General features: G+C 47.0%; 1 protein-coding gene across 9 annotated transcripts in view; it reads left to right on the forward strand.

Annotated features, from left to right (window-relative positions):
• The window catches only part of LOC110523629 (colorectal mutant cancer protein), a 124,638-nt gene that overhangs the window by 74,699 nt on the left and 28,817 nt on the right, over positions 1–21,122 (forward strand). For all 9 annotated transcript variants that reach the window (XM_036977296.2, XM_036977297.2, XM_036977298.2 and 6 more), the window contains 2 exons: positions 3,223–3,386; positions 7,436–7,642. In XM_036977296.2, the coding sequence (XP_036833191.1) occupies positions 3,223–3,386; positions 7,436–7,642 (371 nt within the window). The remainder of the gene's footprint in view (positions 1–3,222; positions 3,387–7,435; positions 7,643–21,122) is intronic.

Here is a 21,122-nt window from a genome sequence, read left to right on the forward strand (position 1 = left end):
GCCTGATATGGTTCTCAATCAGAGGCAGGTGTTCGTCATTGTCTCTGATTGGGAACCATATTTAGGTAGCCTGGGTTTCACTGTGTGTTTGTGGGTGATTGTTCCTGTCTATGTGTTTTTCACCAGATAGGCTGTTTTAGGTTTTCGTTACGTTCATCACGTTCTTTATTTTTGTAGTGTTTGCATTGATTCGTGTTTTACGTTTGTTCATTAAAACATGGATCGCAATCTACATGCTGCATTTTGGTCCGACTCTCCTTCTCACCAAGAAAACTGTTACAGAATCACCCACCACAAAAGGACCAAGCAGCGTGTCAACAGGCAGGAGCAGCGCGAGGAGACGCGCAATAAGGATTTCTGGACATGGGAGGAAATCCTCGACGGGAGAGGACCCTGGGCTAAACCAGGGGAGTGTAGCCGCCCAAAGGTGCAGCGGGAGAAGAAACAACAGGAGCAGCCCAAAGAGGAGTACAGTATGGAGTATACGACTTGGGAGGAGATCGACAGGTGGGCGGCCGACCCAGGGAGAGTGCCGGAGCCCGCCTGGGATTCGCTGGAGCAGTGCGAGGAAGGTTACCGTAGAATGGAGGCGGTGAAAGCAGAGAGGCGCTGGTATGAGAAGGCAGCACGGCGACGCGGATGGAAGCCTGAGAGGCAACCCCAAAAATTTATTGGGGGGGGGCTAACAGGGAGTATGGCTACGCCAGGTAGGAGACCTGGGCAGACTCCCTGTGCTTACCGGGGGGCTAGAGAGACCGGACAGGCACCGTGTTATGCAGTGGTGCGCACGGTGTCTCCAGTGCGGGTGCATAGCCCGGTGCGGTATATTCCAGCTCCGCGTGTCGGCCGGGCTAGATTGAGCGTCGAGCCTAATGCCATGAAGCCGGCTCTACGCAGCTGGTCCCCAGTGCGTCTCCTTGGGCCGGCTAACATGGCACCAGCCTTGCGCTCGGTGTCTCCGGTTCGCCTGCATAGTCCAGTGCAGGCTATTCTACCTCGCCGCACTGGCAGGGCGACCGTGAGCATTCAACCAGGTAAGGTTGGGCAGGCTCGGTGCTCAAGAGCTCCAGTGCGCCTGCACGGTCCGGTTTTTCCAGTACCACCTCCACACCCCAGCCCTCCGGTAGCAGCTCCCCGCACCAGGCTTCCTGTGCGTGTCCTCGGCCCAGTACCACCAGTGCCAGCACCAAGTATTCAGGCCTACAGTGCGCCTCGCCTGTCCAGCGCTGTCGGAGCCCTCCTCCTCTCCAGCGCTGTCGGAGTCTCCCGCCTGTTTAGCGCTGTTAGAGCCTTCCTTCTCTACAGTGCTGCCGGAGTCTCCCGCCTGTTCAGAACTGCCAGTTAGCATAGAGCTGCCAGTTAGCATAGAGCTGCCAGTTAGCATAGAGCTGCCAGTTAGCATAGAGCTGCCAGTTAGCATAGAGCTGCCAATTAGCATAGAGCTGCCAGTCTGCAAGGAGCTGCCAGTCTGCAAGGAGCCGCCAGAGCTGCCAGTTAGCATGGAGCAGCCAGGGCCGCCAGTCAGCATGGAGCAGCCAGGGCCGCCAGTCAGCATGGAGCAGCCAGGGCCGCCAGTCAGCATGGAGCAGCCAGGGCCGCCAGTCAGCATGGAGCAGCCAGGGCCGCCAGTCAGCATGGAGCAGCCAGTCAGCATGGAGCAGCCAGTCAGCATGGAGCAGCCAGAGCAGCCAGTCAGCATGGAGCAGCCAGAGCAGCCAGTCAGCATGGAGCAGCCAGAGCTGCCAGTCAGCATGGAGCAGCCAGTCAGCATGGAGCAGCCAGAGCTGCCAGTCATCATGGAGCAGCCAGTCAGCATGGAGCAGCCAGAGCTGCCAGTCGACCAGACTCTTCCAGATCTGCCAGTCGACCAGACTCTTCCAGATCTGCCAGTCGACCAGACTCTTCCAGAGCTGCCAGTCGACCAGACTCTTCCAGAGCTGCCAGTCGACCAGACTCTTCCAGAGCTGCCAGTCGACCAGACTCTTCCAGAGCTGCCAGTCGACCAGACTCTTCCAGAGCTGCCAGTCGACCAGACTCTTCCAGATCCGCCAGTCGACCAGACTCTTCCAGATCCGCCAGTCGACCAGACTCTTCCAGATCTGCCAGTCGACCAGGATCTGCTAGATCCAACTACCTGCCTGGGCTTCCTCTCAGTGCTGAGCTTCCCCTCAGTGCTGAGCTTCCTCTCAGTGCTGAGCTACCCATCAGTCCCGAGCTACCTCTGTCCCGAGCTGTCCCTCTGTCCCAGCGCCAGAGCCGCCACCGCGGACAGATGCCCACCCAGACCCTCCCCTATAGGTTCAGGTTTTGCGGCCGGAGTCCGCACCTTGGGGGGGGGGGTACTGTCACACCCTGACCATAGTTTACTTTGTATATTTCTATGTTGTGGTTGGTCAGGGTGTGATCTGAGTGGGCATTCTATGTTACATGTCTAGTTTGTCTAGTTCTATGTTCGGCCTGATATGGTTCTCAATCAGAGGCAGGTGTTCGTCATTGTCTCTGATTGGGAACCATATTTAGGTAGCCTGGGTTTCACTGTGTGTTTGTGGGTGATTGTTCCTGTCTATGTGTTTTTCACCAGATAGGCTGTTTTAGGTTTTCGTTACGTTCATCACGTTCTTTATTTTTGTAGTGTTTGCATTGATTCGTGTTTTACGTTTGTTCATTAAAACATGGATCGCAATCTACATGCTGCATTTTGGTCCGACTCTCCTTCTCACCAAGAAAACTGTTACAGCAAGTCAGTTTTAGGACAAAATTCTTATTTTCAATGATGGCCTAGGAACACTGGGTTAACTGCCTTGTTTAGGGGCAGAACAACAGATTTTTACCTTGTCGGCTCGGGGATTCGATCTTGCAAACTTTCGGTTACCAGTCCAATGCTCTAACCACTAGGCTACCTGCCGACTAGTACACAATACATCATCACTATGCTGCTATGCTAACAAGGTCACCTTACCCATGCAGACTACCGTAGTTGTGTTGTTCTTTGCACATTGGGATTTTAACTATTTTCTCCTAGGTCTGTGTATCTGGCTCTAGCCCTATTATTTCTCCCGGTATCAGGCACACTGGCATTCATTCATCTGATACCAGATTAGTTTATTTGACCCTGGGCTTCCTTGTTATAGACTACTGCAGTGACCTCAACTCTGTTTGTAAACATTGATCTGTTCCTAGACCAGTTACATCTGACCCCGGCCCTGTGTTTTCTCCGTGTAGACAACTGCAGTGACCTGAACTCGGAGCTGCAGCGGGTTCTGACGGGGCTGGAGAGCGTTCTGTGTGGGAGAAAGAAGAGCACATGCAGCCTGTCTGTGGCAGAGGTGGACCGCCAGATAGAGCAGCTGACCACCGCCAGCGAACACTGTGACCTCGCCATCAAGGTAAGACACCAGGAAATGACTTGCTGCGAAGACTGAGACCCGTTCTAGAAAATCCATTTCCTTCCTCATTATAAACACAATTAATTGGGAGTTAACAGTAAAGGATGATAAAGAGTGGACAGAGTGAGAAAAAAACAACATGCAGGATAGATGAATATAGGTGAACCCAATACTGGTGTGCAAATCTCTCCTATCAGATGCATTCAAAGGCACTGTAAATAAAAGAGAGTGAGATTAGTTATAATAACACACACTGTCATATGATGTTGAACTGTCCTGCTGGAAAACCTGAGCCACTTCCAGTAATCAGTCAGTAGGGGTCCTGGGGTGACCCTGGGTTGGACCCAGCAGTAACCAACCGCCTGTTTCAGCCTGGGGGCCGGGGCCTGTGTGAGTCAGACTGATGTCAACCTAATGTCTGACTGATGGGGGCGTGATGGTGGTCCCCACGGTGATGCCTCAGCTCTGGTAATGGAACCATGTCTGCCTAGTTGTCGTCTTCGCAGCGATGTGAGTGCCAGCAGTCCTGATGGGAATTCAGTCTGCTAGCTATTGGTTTCCTCGCAAAATTATTATACAACACACACACACACACACTGAAAGATGAGGGAGGGGGGGGGGGTGAGAGAGGCAGAGTGAAGGACGTAGAGAGAGCAAGCGATAGACTGAAGGGAGCTCCTTGCCTCATACACCTAGTGATTTCACTGAATATGAGCTGACGGCTCAATGGAAATATGTCCTTGGTGTTAAGACTACTAAAGGCTTGACAGACAATCACCATCACTGGCATTCCTTTAGTGACAGTCACAGCCCACTGTAATGTGGGATAATGGATTTACTTGGCTTTATTTAGCCAAGTAATAGATAGCCAGCAATAGATAGCTAAACAAACTAAAAGTATGTACACACCCCTTCACATTAGCAGATTTAGTTATTTCAGCTAAACCTGTTGCTGACAGGTGTATAAAATTGTGGGCACAGCCCTGCAATCTCCATAGGAAAACATTGGCAGTAGAATGGCCCATACAGAAGAGCTCAGTGACTTTCAACGTGGCACCGTCATACAGTAGGATGCCACATTTCCAACAAGTCAGTTCGTCAAAATTCTGCCCTGCTAAAACTGCCCCAGTCAACTGTAAGTGCTGTTATTGTGAAGTGGAAATGTATAGGAGCAACAACGGCTCAGCTGCGAAGTGGTAGGTCACACAAGCTCACAATATGGGACCGTTGAGTGCTGAAGAGCGTATCGCATAAAAATCATCTGTCCTCGGTTGCAACGCGTCAGCACAATAACTGTTCGCTATAGCATACAATGACATTCTAGACGGTTCTGAGCTTCCAACTTTGTGGTAACAGTTTGGGGAAGGTCTTTTTCCTGTTTCAGCATGACAATGCCCCCATGCACAAAGCTAAGTCCATACAGAAATGTTTTTTTTGTGACTGGTGTGGAAGAACTTGACTCGCCTGCACAGAGCCTTGACCTCAACCCCCCGGAACACCATTGGGATGAATTGGAATGTCGACTGTGATCCAGGCCTAATTGCGCAACATCCGTGCCCGACCTCACTAATGCTCTTGTGGCTGAATGGAAGCAAGTTCCTGCAGCAATGTTCAAACATCTAGTGGAAAGCCTTCCAAGAAGAGTGGATGCTGTTATAGCAGCAAAGAGGGTACCAACTCCATATTAATGCCCAAGATTTTGGAATGAGATGTTCGACAAGCAGGTGTCCACATACTTTTGCCAAGGAAGTGTATCTACATTTTCTAACAAACAAATTGAACTTGGCTATCAAATTCAGTTTGTGATTCCAAAACTGAATCCTAAATCCTAAAACGTGATGTGAAAGAAGTCATTGAACACTGTTCTTGTATTTAATTTCTCTCCCTTTTGTTGGCTGGTCACAGTGGACAGAACCAGTGCTAATCGATTAGGATGAGGACAAGAGCTTTCTCCTTGTGCTTGAAAGAGAGGATATCGAGCTGGCTTTTTCCATTATGAATCTGACCTCACTTAATCCTAATCCAATTACCTTTTGTGGGAAGAAAAATGGACGCCTTCACATTTCCAGTTGAGGCTTAATCCCAAACCGATCCCTGGAGTCGTCTCTAGACTGAGTTGTCCTAATGGTGTCACCCTCACAAAAACACATCTAAAATAACGGAATGTATGTCATTTGATAGAAACAATTATTGTCCAATGAGTATGAGAGGTGGATCGGATACCATTTTTCCTACACCGACCTATCCAGTCCTTTCAGATTTGCGAGGAGAGTCAGCCAAGGGTCTAGGGATGGGTTTTGGATTGGGCCATGGTATCCTGTGAATGTGGGCCCAATCCATTACCATGTACTAAGACTATTAATAGATATTGGGTGTTCATTTGGCACAGACAAGGTTAAGTTACTCAATGTTCCATAGTGGTAGTTGGGCTTCTAAAACAGTTTTGAAGCGGTTGATAAAGCCGATCCATACCTCATACAGAGAGAAAGGCGATGTACTTTATATTATATAGAGCCCATAGACACCATGCCTTCTTAAACCCACCAGAATCCGCTACCATGTAGTCTGAAGTTTAACAAGAGAGTGTAAAATACATGTAAAGTGTTTGAGCATTTAAAATTATTTATCAGAGTGAATTCAGGACATATTGGACCACACTCTGCTAATTGGGGGTATTTCAGTGCATTTTCAAATATGTTACAGATTTCAGATGTTCTTCGTTAGAAAATAACTGTGTACTACTACTGTAAACAATGTATAAATTCAAGCCAATAATAGGCCAGAGAAATAGAGATTATTCTATGCAGTACCACCCATCAGTATCACTGGGGCTTATCTTAACCATGCTTTCGACCTTCGTCTCTCCCGAGCCTGTATGGGAGTTGTAGCGATGAAACAAGATAGTAACTACTAACAATTGGATACCACGAAATTGGCGAGAAAAGGGGGTAAAATTCAAACAAAAAAACAGAGAGAGATAGAGGGAATATGAGTATGAGGAAGGGAATGAGAATGAAATCCCAAGTTCATTGACTGTTGTAGATCCCAGACCAACCCAGCACTCAATCTACGTAACCCGCGTGATGAGACAAGGTTATCCCTACCAGCCAAACCCTCCCTAACCCAGACGACGCTAGGCCAATTGTGCGTCGCCCCATGGACCTTCCAGTCGCGGCCGGCTGCAACAGAGCCTGGGCGCGAACCCAGAGTCTCTGGTGGCACTGCAATGCAGTGCTCTAGACCACTGCACCACCCTCTCTCTGTGTTTTTCTGTCTCTGTGTCTCTCTGTCTGTCTATTTCTGTCTCTCTGGCTGTGTGTGTGTCAGCTGAGAGGGAGATGGAGGGATGAGAGGGCTAGCTGGATGGAGGGATAAGCGAGATTGACGCTCCGTGGTGGAGGACAGATGAAGGCAGGACTCAGGCCTGTCTACACACCTATGAATCACTCACCAGAGATGAGGATCTGTAGAGGCAGACATGGTCATAGAATCCATCCCTCTGCCATATCTCACACTCACTCACGCACACACATGCGCACACACATACAGTTATACACTCTGAAATATGGGCACTTTGGGAGATCAGGGGTTTGTTCCACTGGATAAAAATAGGAAAAAGACACATGTACATACATCATAGTCTAGAATGCTTGTTCTACTTGTGTAAATTGAGACACATGGTGTAGGGCTACACTACCCACAAATTATGAACATGAAATTGGTGAACTGACGGGGGAAAATCCTGTGTGAAAATGTATGTGCCTGACGTGTTTGTATTCTTGTTTTGTCTGTCTCACTTTTGTTTTGTCTCTGTTCTTTGTTTACATTTTTCTCATTCATTTTTCTCATAATTTTCTTCTCTTTCTTGGGACTACTTCAAGGTACCTAAAGGTTCTTCTTTTTGATGCCATTTTCATTGAGTCCCGGATTCACATTTGGTTACTAGAATTGTGACCATGTAATCGCAATCTCAACACTATACATACTGCTCTGTAAAAAGGTGTGCCATGAAACACCATTCCCCCTCTGTCCTTTCCTCCTTTCCCCAGACGGTGGAGGAGATCGAAGGGGCCCTGGGCCGGGACTTCTACCCCAGCCTGTTGGAGGAGCGGGTGCGCTGGGAGAAGGAGCTGGCAGGCCTGAGGGAAGAGAACGAGAGCTTAACAGCCATGCTGTGCTCCAAGGAGGAGGACCTGAACCGCACCAAGGCCACCATGAACGCCATCCGGGAGGAACGCGATCGCCTGAGACGACGGGTCAGTCAGCTGTGTCCCGTTTATATATATATTTTTTTAATTTGGTCATTTTGTCTGGAGCGACACAATAGAGCTGTGTATCTATGAACCTGTCTATGTGACTGTGTTGGTGGCTGATAAACTGGGATGCAATATTGCTTATTACCAAGGCAGGTTTAATAACATTTTGATTGCCTCTAGCCCATAACAGAAAATACATAGTGATACATAGTACCTTGTATCTAGTGAGGTGGAAGGAAAAAAGAAGGGGATCAAATTAGCAATGCATGTTTCTCAGTTTTCTTTCTATGTTTCATGTTTTTATTGGCTCCCAAAATAGTGGCGTGAACTTGAGCCTGTTGCCAAATCTCCAGTAAATGTGTCCTAGTGTGAACCAGTTCTAGGCAGAGAACGAAGACCTGAATCAGACTGAATCAAAGAAATCTCTGCAAAGAGGCTCTAAAATGTAATTATGGTCCGCCATTTCCATTGTTGGAGTGAATGATCTGCGGAGAGCGGCGAGGGGTTAATATATACACATGATCTCTGATGCGTTGTCGCTAGGCCACTGCACTGACAGACACGTACGCGCGCTTCCTTCTCTAATTACAACATGTTTATTCAGGGACGTCTGAAGGAGAAGGAGACATTACTGGGCAGGAGCGGTCAGACACATGTATTTATCCACACTTCTACAAGAATGAACCCTTTGAATTCTCCAGCTGCAAACTGAGACCTGCTGTCTGAACCAAACAATGGTTCCCCGTTTAGGACGGGCCTCCGAATTAATACGTAGAGCACTTTTAGACACATAATCAAATCTGGTGTCCTCCTAAGGCTTGCTGTAGCTGGTTAAGGCGGTAATGCAATTGGGTCTTTCTATAAACTAGGGTACCAGTGAGGATTTCCTACACTGGACAACTTGTTACAGCTGTTGATAAGTCATGTCATTACGTTAAGATACTAGGGGGATCATAGCTATATTCGATACAATTAACGAGTTGATTTAAAATCTATGTTTAACCCTTTATCATGGTTGGTGTCTTGATGGAGTGATAAGTATAATTATTTTGTCTTTATCTGTTGTGGTCTAGTACTGTATTTTTGCTATCTAGGGCCATCAACTTTAAGTGCTGCCTGTCTTCCCAGTGACCTACTTGGTGTGTGAACTGCTAACTGCTCACAATTTGCAGATAGTTGTTGACACATCAACCAGGATCAAGATGCGGGGCAATTTGTGACTTGTTTTGGTAATCAGTGGCTGTATTGGAGGGGGAGTGGTTTCACCTTTCCTAGGCAGTCAGCAGTTAGTACAGGAAGGTGTGCTTTCCAGTCCCTTGCCTTTTTGGCCCTGACCGAGACATGGATCACCCCATCTCCTCATTTGAATTTCATGCTGTCACTTGTCCACTCAAGCTTAACATTATTGTCATCTATTGCCCACCAGATGCCCTTGGAGAGTTCCTCAGTGTGCTTGACACCTTGATAAGCTAATTTCCTGATGATGGCTCACCGCTCTTTGTACTTGGCAATTTCAACCTCCCAACGTGTGCCTTCAACTCATTTCTTTCCAACTCTCTCTTCCCCCCCACTTGTCTCTCTTGACTTCACCCTTACCCAATCCCCAACAACTTACAAGGTAGGCAATACGCTTGACCTCATCTTTACTGGAGTCCGCTCCTGCAGGTTTGTGCGCTATAACATCCGTAGAGTATGGCCCTATCCCACACAGGAAGCGGCGCAGATCCTAATCCAGGCACTTGTCCTCTCCCATCTGGACTACTGCAATTCGCTTTTGTCTGGGCTCCCTGCTTGTGCCATCAAACCCCTGCAAGTTCTCTCATGTCACCCCGCTCCTCCACACACTCCACTGGCTTCCAGTCGATGCTTGCATCCACTACAAGACCATGGTGCTTACGGAACAGCTAGAGGAACTGCCCCTCCCTACCTTCAGCCTATGTTCAAACCCTACACCCCAACCGAGCACTCCGTTCTGCCACTGCAAGTCTCTCGGCCCTTCCACCCCTACAGGAGGGCAGCTCCTGCCTAGCCCAGTCCAAGCTCTTCTCTGTCCTGGCACCCCAATGGTGGAACCAGCTTCTCTCTGAAGGACAGCAGAGTCCCTGCCCGTCTTCCGAAAGCATCTGAAATACTACCTCTTCAAAAAGTATCTTAAATAATCCTCTTCCCCAACCCCTCTTTCTAGCTCTGACTCGACTGATAGCTACGTTATTGAGATTTTCTATTCTATTCCTGTGATTTGTGGTTGTACCACCTAGCCTTCTTAAGATGATTGCACTAACGGTAAGTCGCTCTGGATAAGAGCGTCTGCTAAATGACTCAAATGTACATGTAAAATGTATGGCCGTGTAAATGGTCATTTATATCATATATTAAGCATTAGTCTGTTAAATTAGACATCGCTTGAACCATGTAAGAATTCCATATCTAGCTGTCAGACAGTGTTTTTGTATAGAGAGTTCAGACATGTAGTGTAACTACTTAACATTTCGTGTCTCCTTAGTTTTCACCCCATAACATGTTTTCATGGGCACACAAATACAAAATAATGTATGCATTGCGAAATTGAATGCTTCTAACCGAAAGAGTCACATACTTAACCTAAATCGATACTGTCATTAATGTGATTCTTTAATAATTATACATAATACTTGTTGGATGTGCATTTGGTGTCCAGCTGATTGGTTACGCCATGATATTTTCACACATATTCTGATCCCGGAAGGAATTTTCCGAATGACAGTCAAGTGACGAACAGCTGTTGTGATAGCGCATGCGATGCAGCCAACAGCCCAAGTGCTGGAGAAAAGTTGATTGCGAGGAATGTCCAGAATCTTTTGGTGTCTCACACCAGTGAATATAGTTGTGCCTGGATCCACGTTGGATCTACACTGAAGAAAAATATAGACGCAACATGTAAAGTGTTAGTCCCATGTTTCATGAGCTGAAATTAAAAATCCCAGATTTCCATACGCACAAAAGTGTATTTGTTGTGCACAAATTTGTTTATATCTCTGTTAGTGAGGATTTCTCATTTGCTAAGATAATCCATCCACCTGACAGGTGTGGCATATCAAGAAGCTGATTAAACAGCATGATCTTTACATAGGTGCACCTTATGCTGGGGACAATAAAAGGCCACTTTAAAATGTGCAGTTTTGTCACACAACACAATGCCACAGATATCTCAAGTTTTGAGGGAGTGTGCAATTGGCATGCTGACTGCAGGAATGTCCACCAGAGCTATTGCCAGAGAATGTAATGTTAATATCTCTACCATAAGCTGCCTCAGTGTTTGCTGAGTGTTTGCTGAGGAGTATTTCTGTCTTTTAATAAAGCCCTTTTGTGGAGAAAAACTCATTCTGATTGGCTGGGCCTGGCTGGCAAGTGGGTGGGCCTATGCCTTCCCAGGCCCACCCCTGCCCAGTCATGTGAAATCCATAGATTAGGGCCTAATTAATTAATTAATTTAAATTGACTGATATCCTTATATGAACTGTAACTCGTTAAAATCTTTTTGTGTTCATATTTTTGTTCAGTATAATATCCCTAGAGAATTGATGTTGAACATCTGTTGTCTGCTTGATTTACAGCAGGCCCTTTAGATTGAACAGAGAACGCTTCACGCAAATGAATTCATGTCTTCATATGTTTTTGTGCTTTGAATTGGACACTGAGTCTACTGTGCGCAATTGTGTAGGATAGACTATCGCGCAACACCCTATTCCTATTAATTATTCTGAATATAATGACAACAAATGACGTAGCCTAGTGGGCTTATTCTAGTAATGGGTCATTCGTGAACGAGTCGGCTCTAAGAGCCGGCTCTTGTAGGTGACCGTTGGGAGCCTGCTCGCATATTAGAGGAGCCGAATCTAGTTATAAAAATATTTTTAAAATTAAGATATGAATAATCAAAAGATTTAAATGAATAGAATTAAGTAATTCAAAGAACGAAAAAATAAATAAAATAATACAGGCCTAAATGCTCAAGCGCACACACATTCGTTCTGACTGTCTGCTCAGACTAACAGCCTCACCTGTTGTTCCTGTCAATCAGACACGCAGTGTCAACCAATGAACCAAAGGTGTGTGAGGGAGGGCCGAGCCAACTCACTCAGTCACACACTTAGCAGCCGAGGAGAGAGAGGAAGGACAGCTGTGATAACAACAGCTGGAAAATGAGTCAGAAGCACAGTAACATTTGGATGCATTTTAATAATGTAGACAATGTTAGAGCACAGTGTAGAATTTGCCAAAACAAAATCTCATATAAAGCCGGTTCTATGCACAACCTACACCGGCATATGCAAACTGCACCCAACTGTGAAGCTAGCTGTAGCGGAGCTTCGAGAAACTAGCGGGCCTGCTAGTGATAGTGGTGGAGCCTGGTATCCACTCCGCGAGTGGTATCCACTCCGCGACCCACAGTAACGCAGTCTTCTATGGACCAGTGTATGCCAAAGTCTATGTTTGTAGCACAAGGCTAAATTGATATTGCATTAGCTAAAATGATTGCCACCGATTTCCAGCCATTTTCGATCGTGGAGGACAGAGGTTTTACAAATTATAGCAATAGTCTAAATCCAATGTACATTATTCTAAGCATGAAACCCCTTTCAAAATCACTTATTCCACAACTGCACGAGAGCACACAGGCTTCAGTGCGGGAAAGAGTCCAAAAAGCACTGCAGTTTGCCTTACCACTGACTTCAGGACATCAAGGGTAACCACTTCTTACATGTTGGTTACATGTCACTTCATTGAAGATTTTACGATGTCTAGCTGACTGCTTTGAGTTCAGCGACAGACACACTTCAGAGAACTTGGCAGAGGAACTGTTGAGTGGCCAGAGAATGGCAAGTAGATGGAAAAGTGGTCTGTTGTGTTAGCGACAATGCAGATAACATAACCAAAGCCATGGAAATGTTAATATGGACCTATCATCCATGTCTTTCCCACACAATCAACCTGGTTGTAAGAGATGCTCTGAAGGTGATGAAGCCCACTGTGGACAAAGTGAAAGCAGTTGTGGAATACTTACACAGGATCACAGTAGGTGCTGAAAACTAAAGTCTACACAAAGCCAGATGGGGATGCCTGAGCTGAGGCCTTAACAAGACTGCACTACAAGGTGGAATTCAACATTTTATTTGTTGAAGTGGTTTCTTGAGTCCAAGGATGCCATCATCTCTACCCTGGCCATTGTCAATGCACCTGTTGATGCTCTGACCCAAGAGGAATGGGAGGTGGTGGAGGAGGTGTGCAGAGTCCTGGGACCCTTTGAGCAGGTCACTGTGGAGATCAGTGGAGAGAGGTACAGTAAGCAGTTATTACAACATCATTACTTAATCCAGTATTATATATGTATTTGAGCAGTAGATAAGAATCAGTAGACACAACATGAACCTGAACTAATAAGTTACTGTTCTCTCTTTTCAGCTATGTGACAGTCTCAGAAATGATACTCCTGTGTCAGGGTCTGCAGCGAATCACAGCCAGCCGCTAGAGAGAAGCAAATGTAACCACAGGACATGTGACAGAGTTGATGGACACCCTATGTCAGAAAGTTTCACAGAATGGAATAGAACCACGTGCTATTAGAAACCGCTGCACTTGACCCCAGGTTTGAGAAGTTAGCCTTCAGCGATGCCAGAGTGATTGATGAGGCTCTTTAAAGAATAACCTCAGCAGCAGGGAGGGACACTCCCAACAGTCAGCTGGCTCAGGTACCAGGGCAACAGGAAGAAGAGGGAGTAGATGGAGCAGAAACACCAGCAGTAGTGACACAAACGTCTGATGTTTGGATGCTGTTTGACGAGAGAGCAACTGGGGATGCAGCAGATGCCATAATGGAGGTCCGATCCTATTTGGAGGAGCAGATCCTCTGAGCTGGTGGAAGAACAAGGCCTCTGTCTACCCACGACTTACTAAAGTCATGACAGGGAGACTGCATAGTGGGCACATCCGTTCCCTCTGAGAGGGTCTTCTCGAACGGGACAAATAATTACTGAGAGAAGAAACCGCATCAGCCCTTCGAAAGTGAGGCAGCTTGCATTTCTGAATGCAAATCTCTCATACAAGCAAAATCTGGTCAGCATTGCTGTGTGCTGCTGGTTATAACATGGCAATAAAGAAGAGAGAGAAAAGAGGGACCAGTTTAATGTTTTAAGTGGGATGCTGCAGTTTTGCACATTGTTATTTATTTTTCTTTGATATGGTGCAATATGCTATTATGCTGTTCAGATTGTATTAGTTTTGAATGGTTAGATTTATATGCACTTGTTTATATACATTAAAAAGTTATACTTTAAATGTAATGTTTAATAGCATTCTTTTTCATAACAAACCAATGCATTTTTAAATACATTGTGATTAAGGTAGAGTATGATTTTATTTAATAATTCAATTTAGAATCGTTTTAACACCAATCATAGTCAAACTATCGCAAACTGTTTGACTTGAAAAAATACAAAACATTTTTTTAAAGAGCCGTTTGGGAGTCAAAAGAGCCAGCTCTTTTTGGTGAGCTGAGCCGAACGGGCCTGCTCACTGGAAAGAGCCGGAATGCCCTAGCTAGCTTATTCACAATATGATCTGGTAATGAAATATAACAACAAATACTTTTAGTATTCCATGTTAGACCTGCAATTTTAAACAATACAAGGGGCTTGAAGTAGCCTACTAGAATTTGGAGCTTAGAAATTCAAGTACTGGAATAGGCTTGCTTGAAAATCTGAAATTTCCTCAATTTTGGTGCTTAAAAAGTTATTGTAATTATTGTAGCCAATTTATAAATTCTCCTACACCCTTAAATGTATCGGTTGTTTTCAGTTTTGATCCATTTTTGTGAGAGATGTGGCCACTTTCGTTTGTTTCCCACAGCTTCATATGAAGGGTGTTGTGCTACTCTGTTGCAGTAAAACCATGTGGTTATTATGAGGACAACATTAATGCTGGCTTCAACTTGGCCATACATACAAATCCTTCCATTAAAAAAGGAACCTGGTTTTTGGTCACTTTCTCATTATAAAAACAGCGATGGTGAGATTCAAATGGTGAGATTAATGCTACAGCAAGTCATGGCTTTATTATGTGTGCCTGCGTTGGCCACATAGGCTACAGAAAAATCGCCATGTATGCATCCAATCTATTTAGTCAGGCAATGTCCACATTATTCTCACATATTTTAGAATGCAATAATAATTTCAATATCAATGCATTGGTTAGGCCTAAAAAAGACACTATTCTTAGTGGTAATGGGCTACTTTTTTGACAATAATTATTGCATGCTTTTTGGGAGATGAGGGGGGTTCTATATTAGGCCCTATATGCACAATTATGTAAATTATACAATTGTATGACATTGGGGTCTTTGAAAATTACAGTTAAGTGCTTGGAAAAGGCCCCTGAAAGTCCTTGAATTTGATTTGCCAATGTCTGTATGAATCCTGATTAAAGGATGTGTAATCCTAGGCCTATGATGTTGTATAGGTGAAGTTATGGGTCAATTTCTTTTAAGTACACATATGGAACTGCATGAAAATCCCTTATTTTTGTTTCAAACCATTTTAAAATGTTGATCCCAATCTCTCCCATTGGCCCCATTTATTTATAGAAAGACCCAATTAGACTGTGTTCGCATCAAGCGAAAATAGTCAGGCGGACCAGTCCTGCTAACCAACCTCACGGATTCTGTTTGCCTTGAGAAAGGAGATTCGGACGCAGCAGAAGAATCACTCCAGCTCAGCTCAGAGCGCTCGTTCCTCTCTCTCCTTATCCTCTTTCCTCTAATGAAATCTGTCCATTTTGCCGACTAATTGGACAAATGCATTGCATTGCTGTTTCAATGCGAGGCTCCTTGAAAGGATTTGCTATGCACACACCGGCGCATCCTTGGGGGCCTGTGTCCTCCGGCTCAGCATTTAAAAGATGGATTCAACCTAATTTGAGTGTCAAGGTCCGGAGACTATCTTAACTTCCCTTCCTTAGGCTTTTACCTTCCATTGAAGGAGAGGTATTTACTTAGGTAGTAAGCATATTTTACACCTTTTCTAGAAACGGTACTGTATGTCGGAAGTCCACATATTTCCTCTGCGTCAGCAGTTTGTTTACGATACAAAAGAGACCATTCTTGTGTTATTAATAGCTTGATTTTTGAGGTCAGATACAGACCTCTATATTGTCAGGTCGTTGTAAGCATTCTAAGCTTTTACAATTCTCTCCACTCATAATACAACTCACAGATATGTAGGAATCAACCACTGCCGGTGTAACGGTTCTCTTGTTGTGGAGTAGAGGCGGACCAAAACGCAGCGTGGTGGTTGTTCATTGTATTTTAATGAAGACACTATACATGAACAAACTAACGAAAACAAGAAACGTGAGAACTCAAAACAGCCCGATCTGGTGCAAACACAAAGACAGGAACAATCACCCACAAACACACAGTGAAACCCAGGCTACCTAAGTATGGTTCTCAATCAGAGACAACTAATGACACCTGCCTCTGATTGAGAACCATACTAGGCCGAAAACATAGAACTGCCCCACAACATAGAAAAACAAACAGACTGCCCACCCAACTCACGCCCTGACCATACTAAATAAATACAACACAAAGGAAATAGAGGTCAGAACGTGACAGTACCCCCCCCCCCCAAAGGTGCGGACTCCGGCCGCAAAACCTTGACCTATAGGGGAGGGTCTGGGTGGGCGTCTGTCCGCGGTGGCGGCTCTGGCGCGGGACGCGGACCCCACTTCGCCATTGTCTTAGTCCGCCTTATTGTCCGCCTCCGTGGCTTACTCACCATGCCCACCCCTCTCAATGACCCCACTGGACAGAGGGGCTGCTTGGGACAGAGGGGCAGCTTCTCGGGACAGAGGGACAGCTGCTCGGGACAGAGGGACAGCTGCTCGGGACAGAGGGGCAGCTGCTCCGGGCGGAGGGGCTCTAGCGGCCCCTGGCTGACTGGCGGCACTGGCGGCCCCTGGCTGACTGGCGGCCCCTGGCTGACTGGCGGCACTGGCGGCCCCTGGTTGACTGGCGGCGCTGGCGCTGGGCTGACTGGCGGCACTGGCGGCCCCTGGTTGACTGGCGGCACTGGCGGCCCCTGGCTGACTGGCGGCACTGGCGGCCCCTGGCAGACGGGCGGCACTGGCGGCCCCTGGCTGACGGGCGGCACTGGCGGCCCCTGGCTGACGGGCGGCACTGGCGGCCCCTGGCTGACGGGCGGCACTGGCGGCCCCGGGCTGACGGGCGGCACTGGCGGCGCTGGGCAGACGGGCGGCGCTGGGCAGACGGGAGACTCCGGCAGCGCTGGAGAGGAGGAAGGCTCTGGTAGCGCCGGAGAGGCGGGAGACTCCGGCAGCGCTGGAGAGGAGAGAGCCCCTGCAAGGATGGGCCGGAGAGACAGCCTGGTACGGGGAGCTGCCACCGGAGGGCTGGTGCGTGGAGGTGGTGACGGATAGACCGGGCCGTGCAGGCGCACTGGAGCTCTTGAGCACCGAGCCTGCCCAACCTTACCCGGTTGAATGGTCCCGGTCGCCCTGCCAGTGCGGCGAGGTGGAATAGCCCGCACTGGGCTATGCAGGCGAACCGGGGACACCGTGCGCAAGGCTGGTGCCATGTAAGCCGGCCCAAGGAGACTCACTGGAGACCAGATGCGTAGAGCCGGCCTCATGGCACTTGGCTCGATGCCCACTCTAGCCCGGCCGATACGCGGAGCTGGAATGTACCGCACCGGGCTGTGCACCCGCACTGGGGACACCGTGCGCTCCACAGCATAACACGGTGCCTGCCCGGTCTCTCCAGCCCCCCGGTAACCACAGGAAGTTGGCTCAGGTCTCCTACCTGGCGTAGCCATACTCCCTGTTAGCCCCCCCCCCCAATAAATTTTTGGGGCTGACTCCCGGGCTTCCATCCACGACGCCGCGCTGCCTCCTCATACCAGCGCCTCTCCGCTTTCGCCGCCTCCAGTTCTTCTTTGGGACGGCGATATTCTCCTGGCTGAGCCCAGGGTCCTCTTCCGTCTAATTCCTCCTCCCATGTCCATACCTCCTCGCGCTGCTCCTGCTGCTGCTTTTTCCGTTGCCCATTACCACACCGCTTGGTCCTGTTGTGGTGGGTGATTCTGTAACGGTTCTCTTGTTGTGGAATAGAGGCGGACCAAAACGCAGCGTGGTGGTTGTTCATTGTATTTTAATGAAGACACTATACATGAACAAACTAACGAAAACAAGAAACGTGAGAACTCAAAACAGCCCGATCTGGTGCAAACACAAAGACAGGAACAATCACCCACAAACACACAGTGAAACCCAGGCTACCTAAGTATGGTTCTCAATCAGAGACAACTAATGACACCTGCCTCTGATTGAGAACCATACTAGGCCGAAAACATAGAACTGCCCCACAACATAGAAAAACAAACATAGACTGCCCACCCAACTCACGCCCTGACCATACTAAATAAATACAACACAAAGGAAATAGAGGTCAGAACGTGACAGCCGGTGGTAAAATACAGTGGAACATTAGTATTTTTAAAGATCTGTTGAATTCAAGACCTGTCCTGGACAGATGTGCATGTGAGTCAAACCTGTTCACTCCCTCAGGCAGAGTGTCACAGTCGTAGTTCCTTTTGAAACCAGGAAATTACACGGAAGTCCTCGATTACATAATTACTGGCCAGGACTGAACAGAACCTATCATTTTCTTTGCCATTTCTTTTCTTGGGGATCATGAGGGAGGCAGCTGGCCAGGGGACTGGTTCATGATGGTACAGTCGCAGTCCTCTTTGTGTCCTTTGGCAGCACATGGCAGCCATGTTGGCTTTTTTAGACCCATGGCTCCAAGGGAGTTTGGCAGGAGAGGAGAGCAGGAAAAACCGCAGTGTTCAAAGTCATGGCCAAGTACTCTCTCGCTCTCTCTTCTGCACGCTCCCCCCCCCCCCCCCCCCCCCCCCCTATGTTCCTTCTCTCCCTCGCTCTCTGTCATGCTCTCCTTCCCCATCTACCCACCCCACCTTCTCTCCCAGTATCTCTCTGCTACACTGTCAGTCTTCCCCATCTCCATCTTCTCTCTGTCACTCATTCTCTCTTCTATTCTGTCTCCGCCTGTCCCTCCCTTTCTGTCTTCTGTCTCTGAAATTCATCCTGTCTCTTTCCTGACGTCCCTGTGAAATAGAGGTGGGGAAAATCACTGACCGAGTTAGAGGCAGGCTTATCGCCTCATCTGTTTTCCAGACCATTATGTCTGGCTCTAGAGGAAGCCTGATTTACACACCTGCGTATGGCCGGGTAGCATACAGTGCGTTTAAAAATGATTCAGACCCCTTGACTTTTCCCACATTTTGTTTCGTTAAAGCCTTATTCCACAATTAATTAAATCAATAATTTTCCAATCGATACACAATATCCCATAATGACAAAGCAAAAACAGGTTTGAAGACATGTTTACAAATTTATATAAAATACTAAACAGGCTGTATCACATCCGGCTGTGATTGGGAGTACCACAGGGCGGCGCACAATTGGCCCAGTGTCGTTCGTCATTGTAAATAAGAATTTGTTCTTAACTGACTTGCCTTGTTAAATGTAAGGTTTAAAAAAAGACAGATACCTTATTTACATATGTATTCAGACCCTTTGCTATGACACTTGAAATTGAGCTCAGGTGCATCCTGTTTCCATTGATCATCCTTGATGTTTCTACAACTTGATTGAAGTCCATTTGTGGTAATTCAATTGATTGGACATGATTTGGAAAGGCACACACCTGCCTATATTAGGTTCCACAGTTGACAGTGCAGGTCTGAGCAAAAACCAAGCCATGAGGTCGAGGGAATTGTCCGTAGAGCTCCAAGACAGGATTGTCGAAGCATTGAAGGTCCCCAAGAAAACAGTGGCCTCCATCATTCTTAAATGGAACAAGTTTGGAACCACCAAGACCCTTCCTAGAGCTGGCCACCCAGCCAAACTGAACAATCGGGGGAGAAGGGCCTTGGTCAGGGAGGTGACCAAGAACCCAATGGTCACTCTGACAGAGCTCCAGAGTTCCTCTGTGGCGATGGGAGAACCTTCGAGAAGGACAACCATCTCTGCAGCACTCCACCAATCAGGCCTTTATGTTAGAGTGGCCAGACGGAAGCCACTCCTCAGTAAAAGGCACATGACAGCCCACTTGGAGTTTGCCAAAAGGCACCTAAAGGACTCTCAGACCATGAGAAACAAGACTCTTTGGCCTGAATGCCAAGCGTCACGTCTGGTGGAAACCTGGCACCATACCTATGGTAAAGCATGGTGGTGGCAGCGTCATGCTGTGTGGATGTTTTTCAGCGGTCGGGACTAGGAGACTTGTCAGGATCGAGGGAAAGATGAACGAAGCACAGTACAGAGAGAACCTTGATGGAAAAACTGCTCCAGAGAGCTCAGGACCTCAGACTGGGGCGAAGGTTCACCTTCCAACAGAACAACGACCTTGGCACACAGCCAAGAAAACGCAGGAGTGGCTTCGGGACAAGTCTCTGAATGTCCTTGAGTGGCCCAGCCAGAGACCGGGCTTGAAACCACTCGAACATCTCTGGAGAGACCTGAAAATAGCTGTGCAACGACGCTCCCCATCCAACCTGACAGAGCTTGAGAAGATCTGCAGAAAACTCTCCAAATACAGGTGTACCAAGCTTGTAGCGTCATATGGTCAGATGAAACCAAAATATAACTTTTTGGTAAAATCTCAACTCATCGTGTTTGGAGGACAAAGAATGCTGAGTTGCATCCAAAGAACACCATACCTGCTGTGAAGCATGGGGGTGGAAACATCATGCTTTGGGGCTGTTTTTCTGCAAAGGGACCAGGACAACTGATCCATGTAAAGGAAAGAATAAATGGGGCCATGTATCGTAAGATTTTGAGTGAAAATCTCCTTCCATCAGCAAGGGCATTGAAGATGAAACGTGGCTGGGTCTTTCAGCATGACAATGATCCAAAACACAGCGCCCGGGCAACGAAGGAGTGGCTTCGTAAGAAGCATATCAAGGTCCTGGAGTGGCCTAGCCAGTCTCCAGATCTGCATGGAGGAATGGGCCAAAATACCAGCAACAGTGTGTGAAAACCTTGTGCAGACTTTCAGAAAACATTTGACCTCTATCATTGCAACAAAGGGTATATAACAAAGTATTGAGATAAACTTTTGTTATTGACCAAATACTTTTTTTCCACCATAATTTGCAAATAAATTCATAAAAAATCCTACAATGTGATTTTCTGGATTTCTTTTCTCATTTTGTCTGTCATTGTTGAAGTGTACCTATGATGAAAATTACAGGCCTCTCTCATATTTTTAAGTGGGAGAATTTGCACAATTGGTGGCTGACTAAATACTTTTTTGCCCCACTGTACATGTACTGATGTTTGTACAGATAGTTACAATGATGTAGATATACTGTACCTTTTTCTATAATGCCACATGTATATATAT

Source organism: Oncorhynchus mykiss, chromosome 5 (assembly GCF_057628025.1).
Source record: "Oncorhynchus mykiss isolate SJ-2025 chromosome 5, ASM5762802v1, whole genome shotgun sequence".
Classification (NCBI taxonomy): Eukaryota; Metazoa; Chordata; class Actinopteri; order Salmoniformes; family Salmonidae; genus Oncorhynchus; species Oncorhynchus mykiss.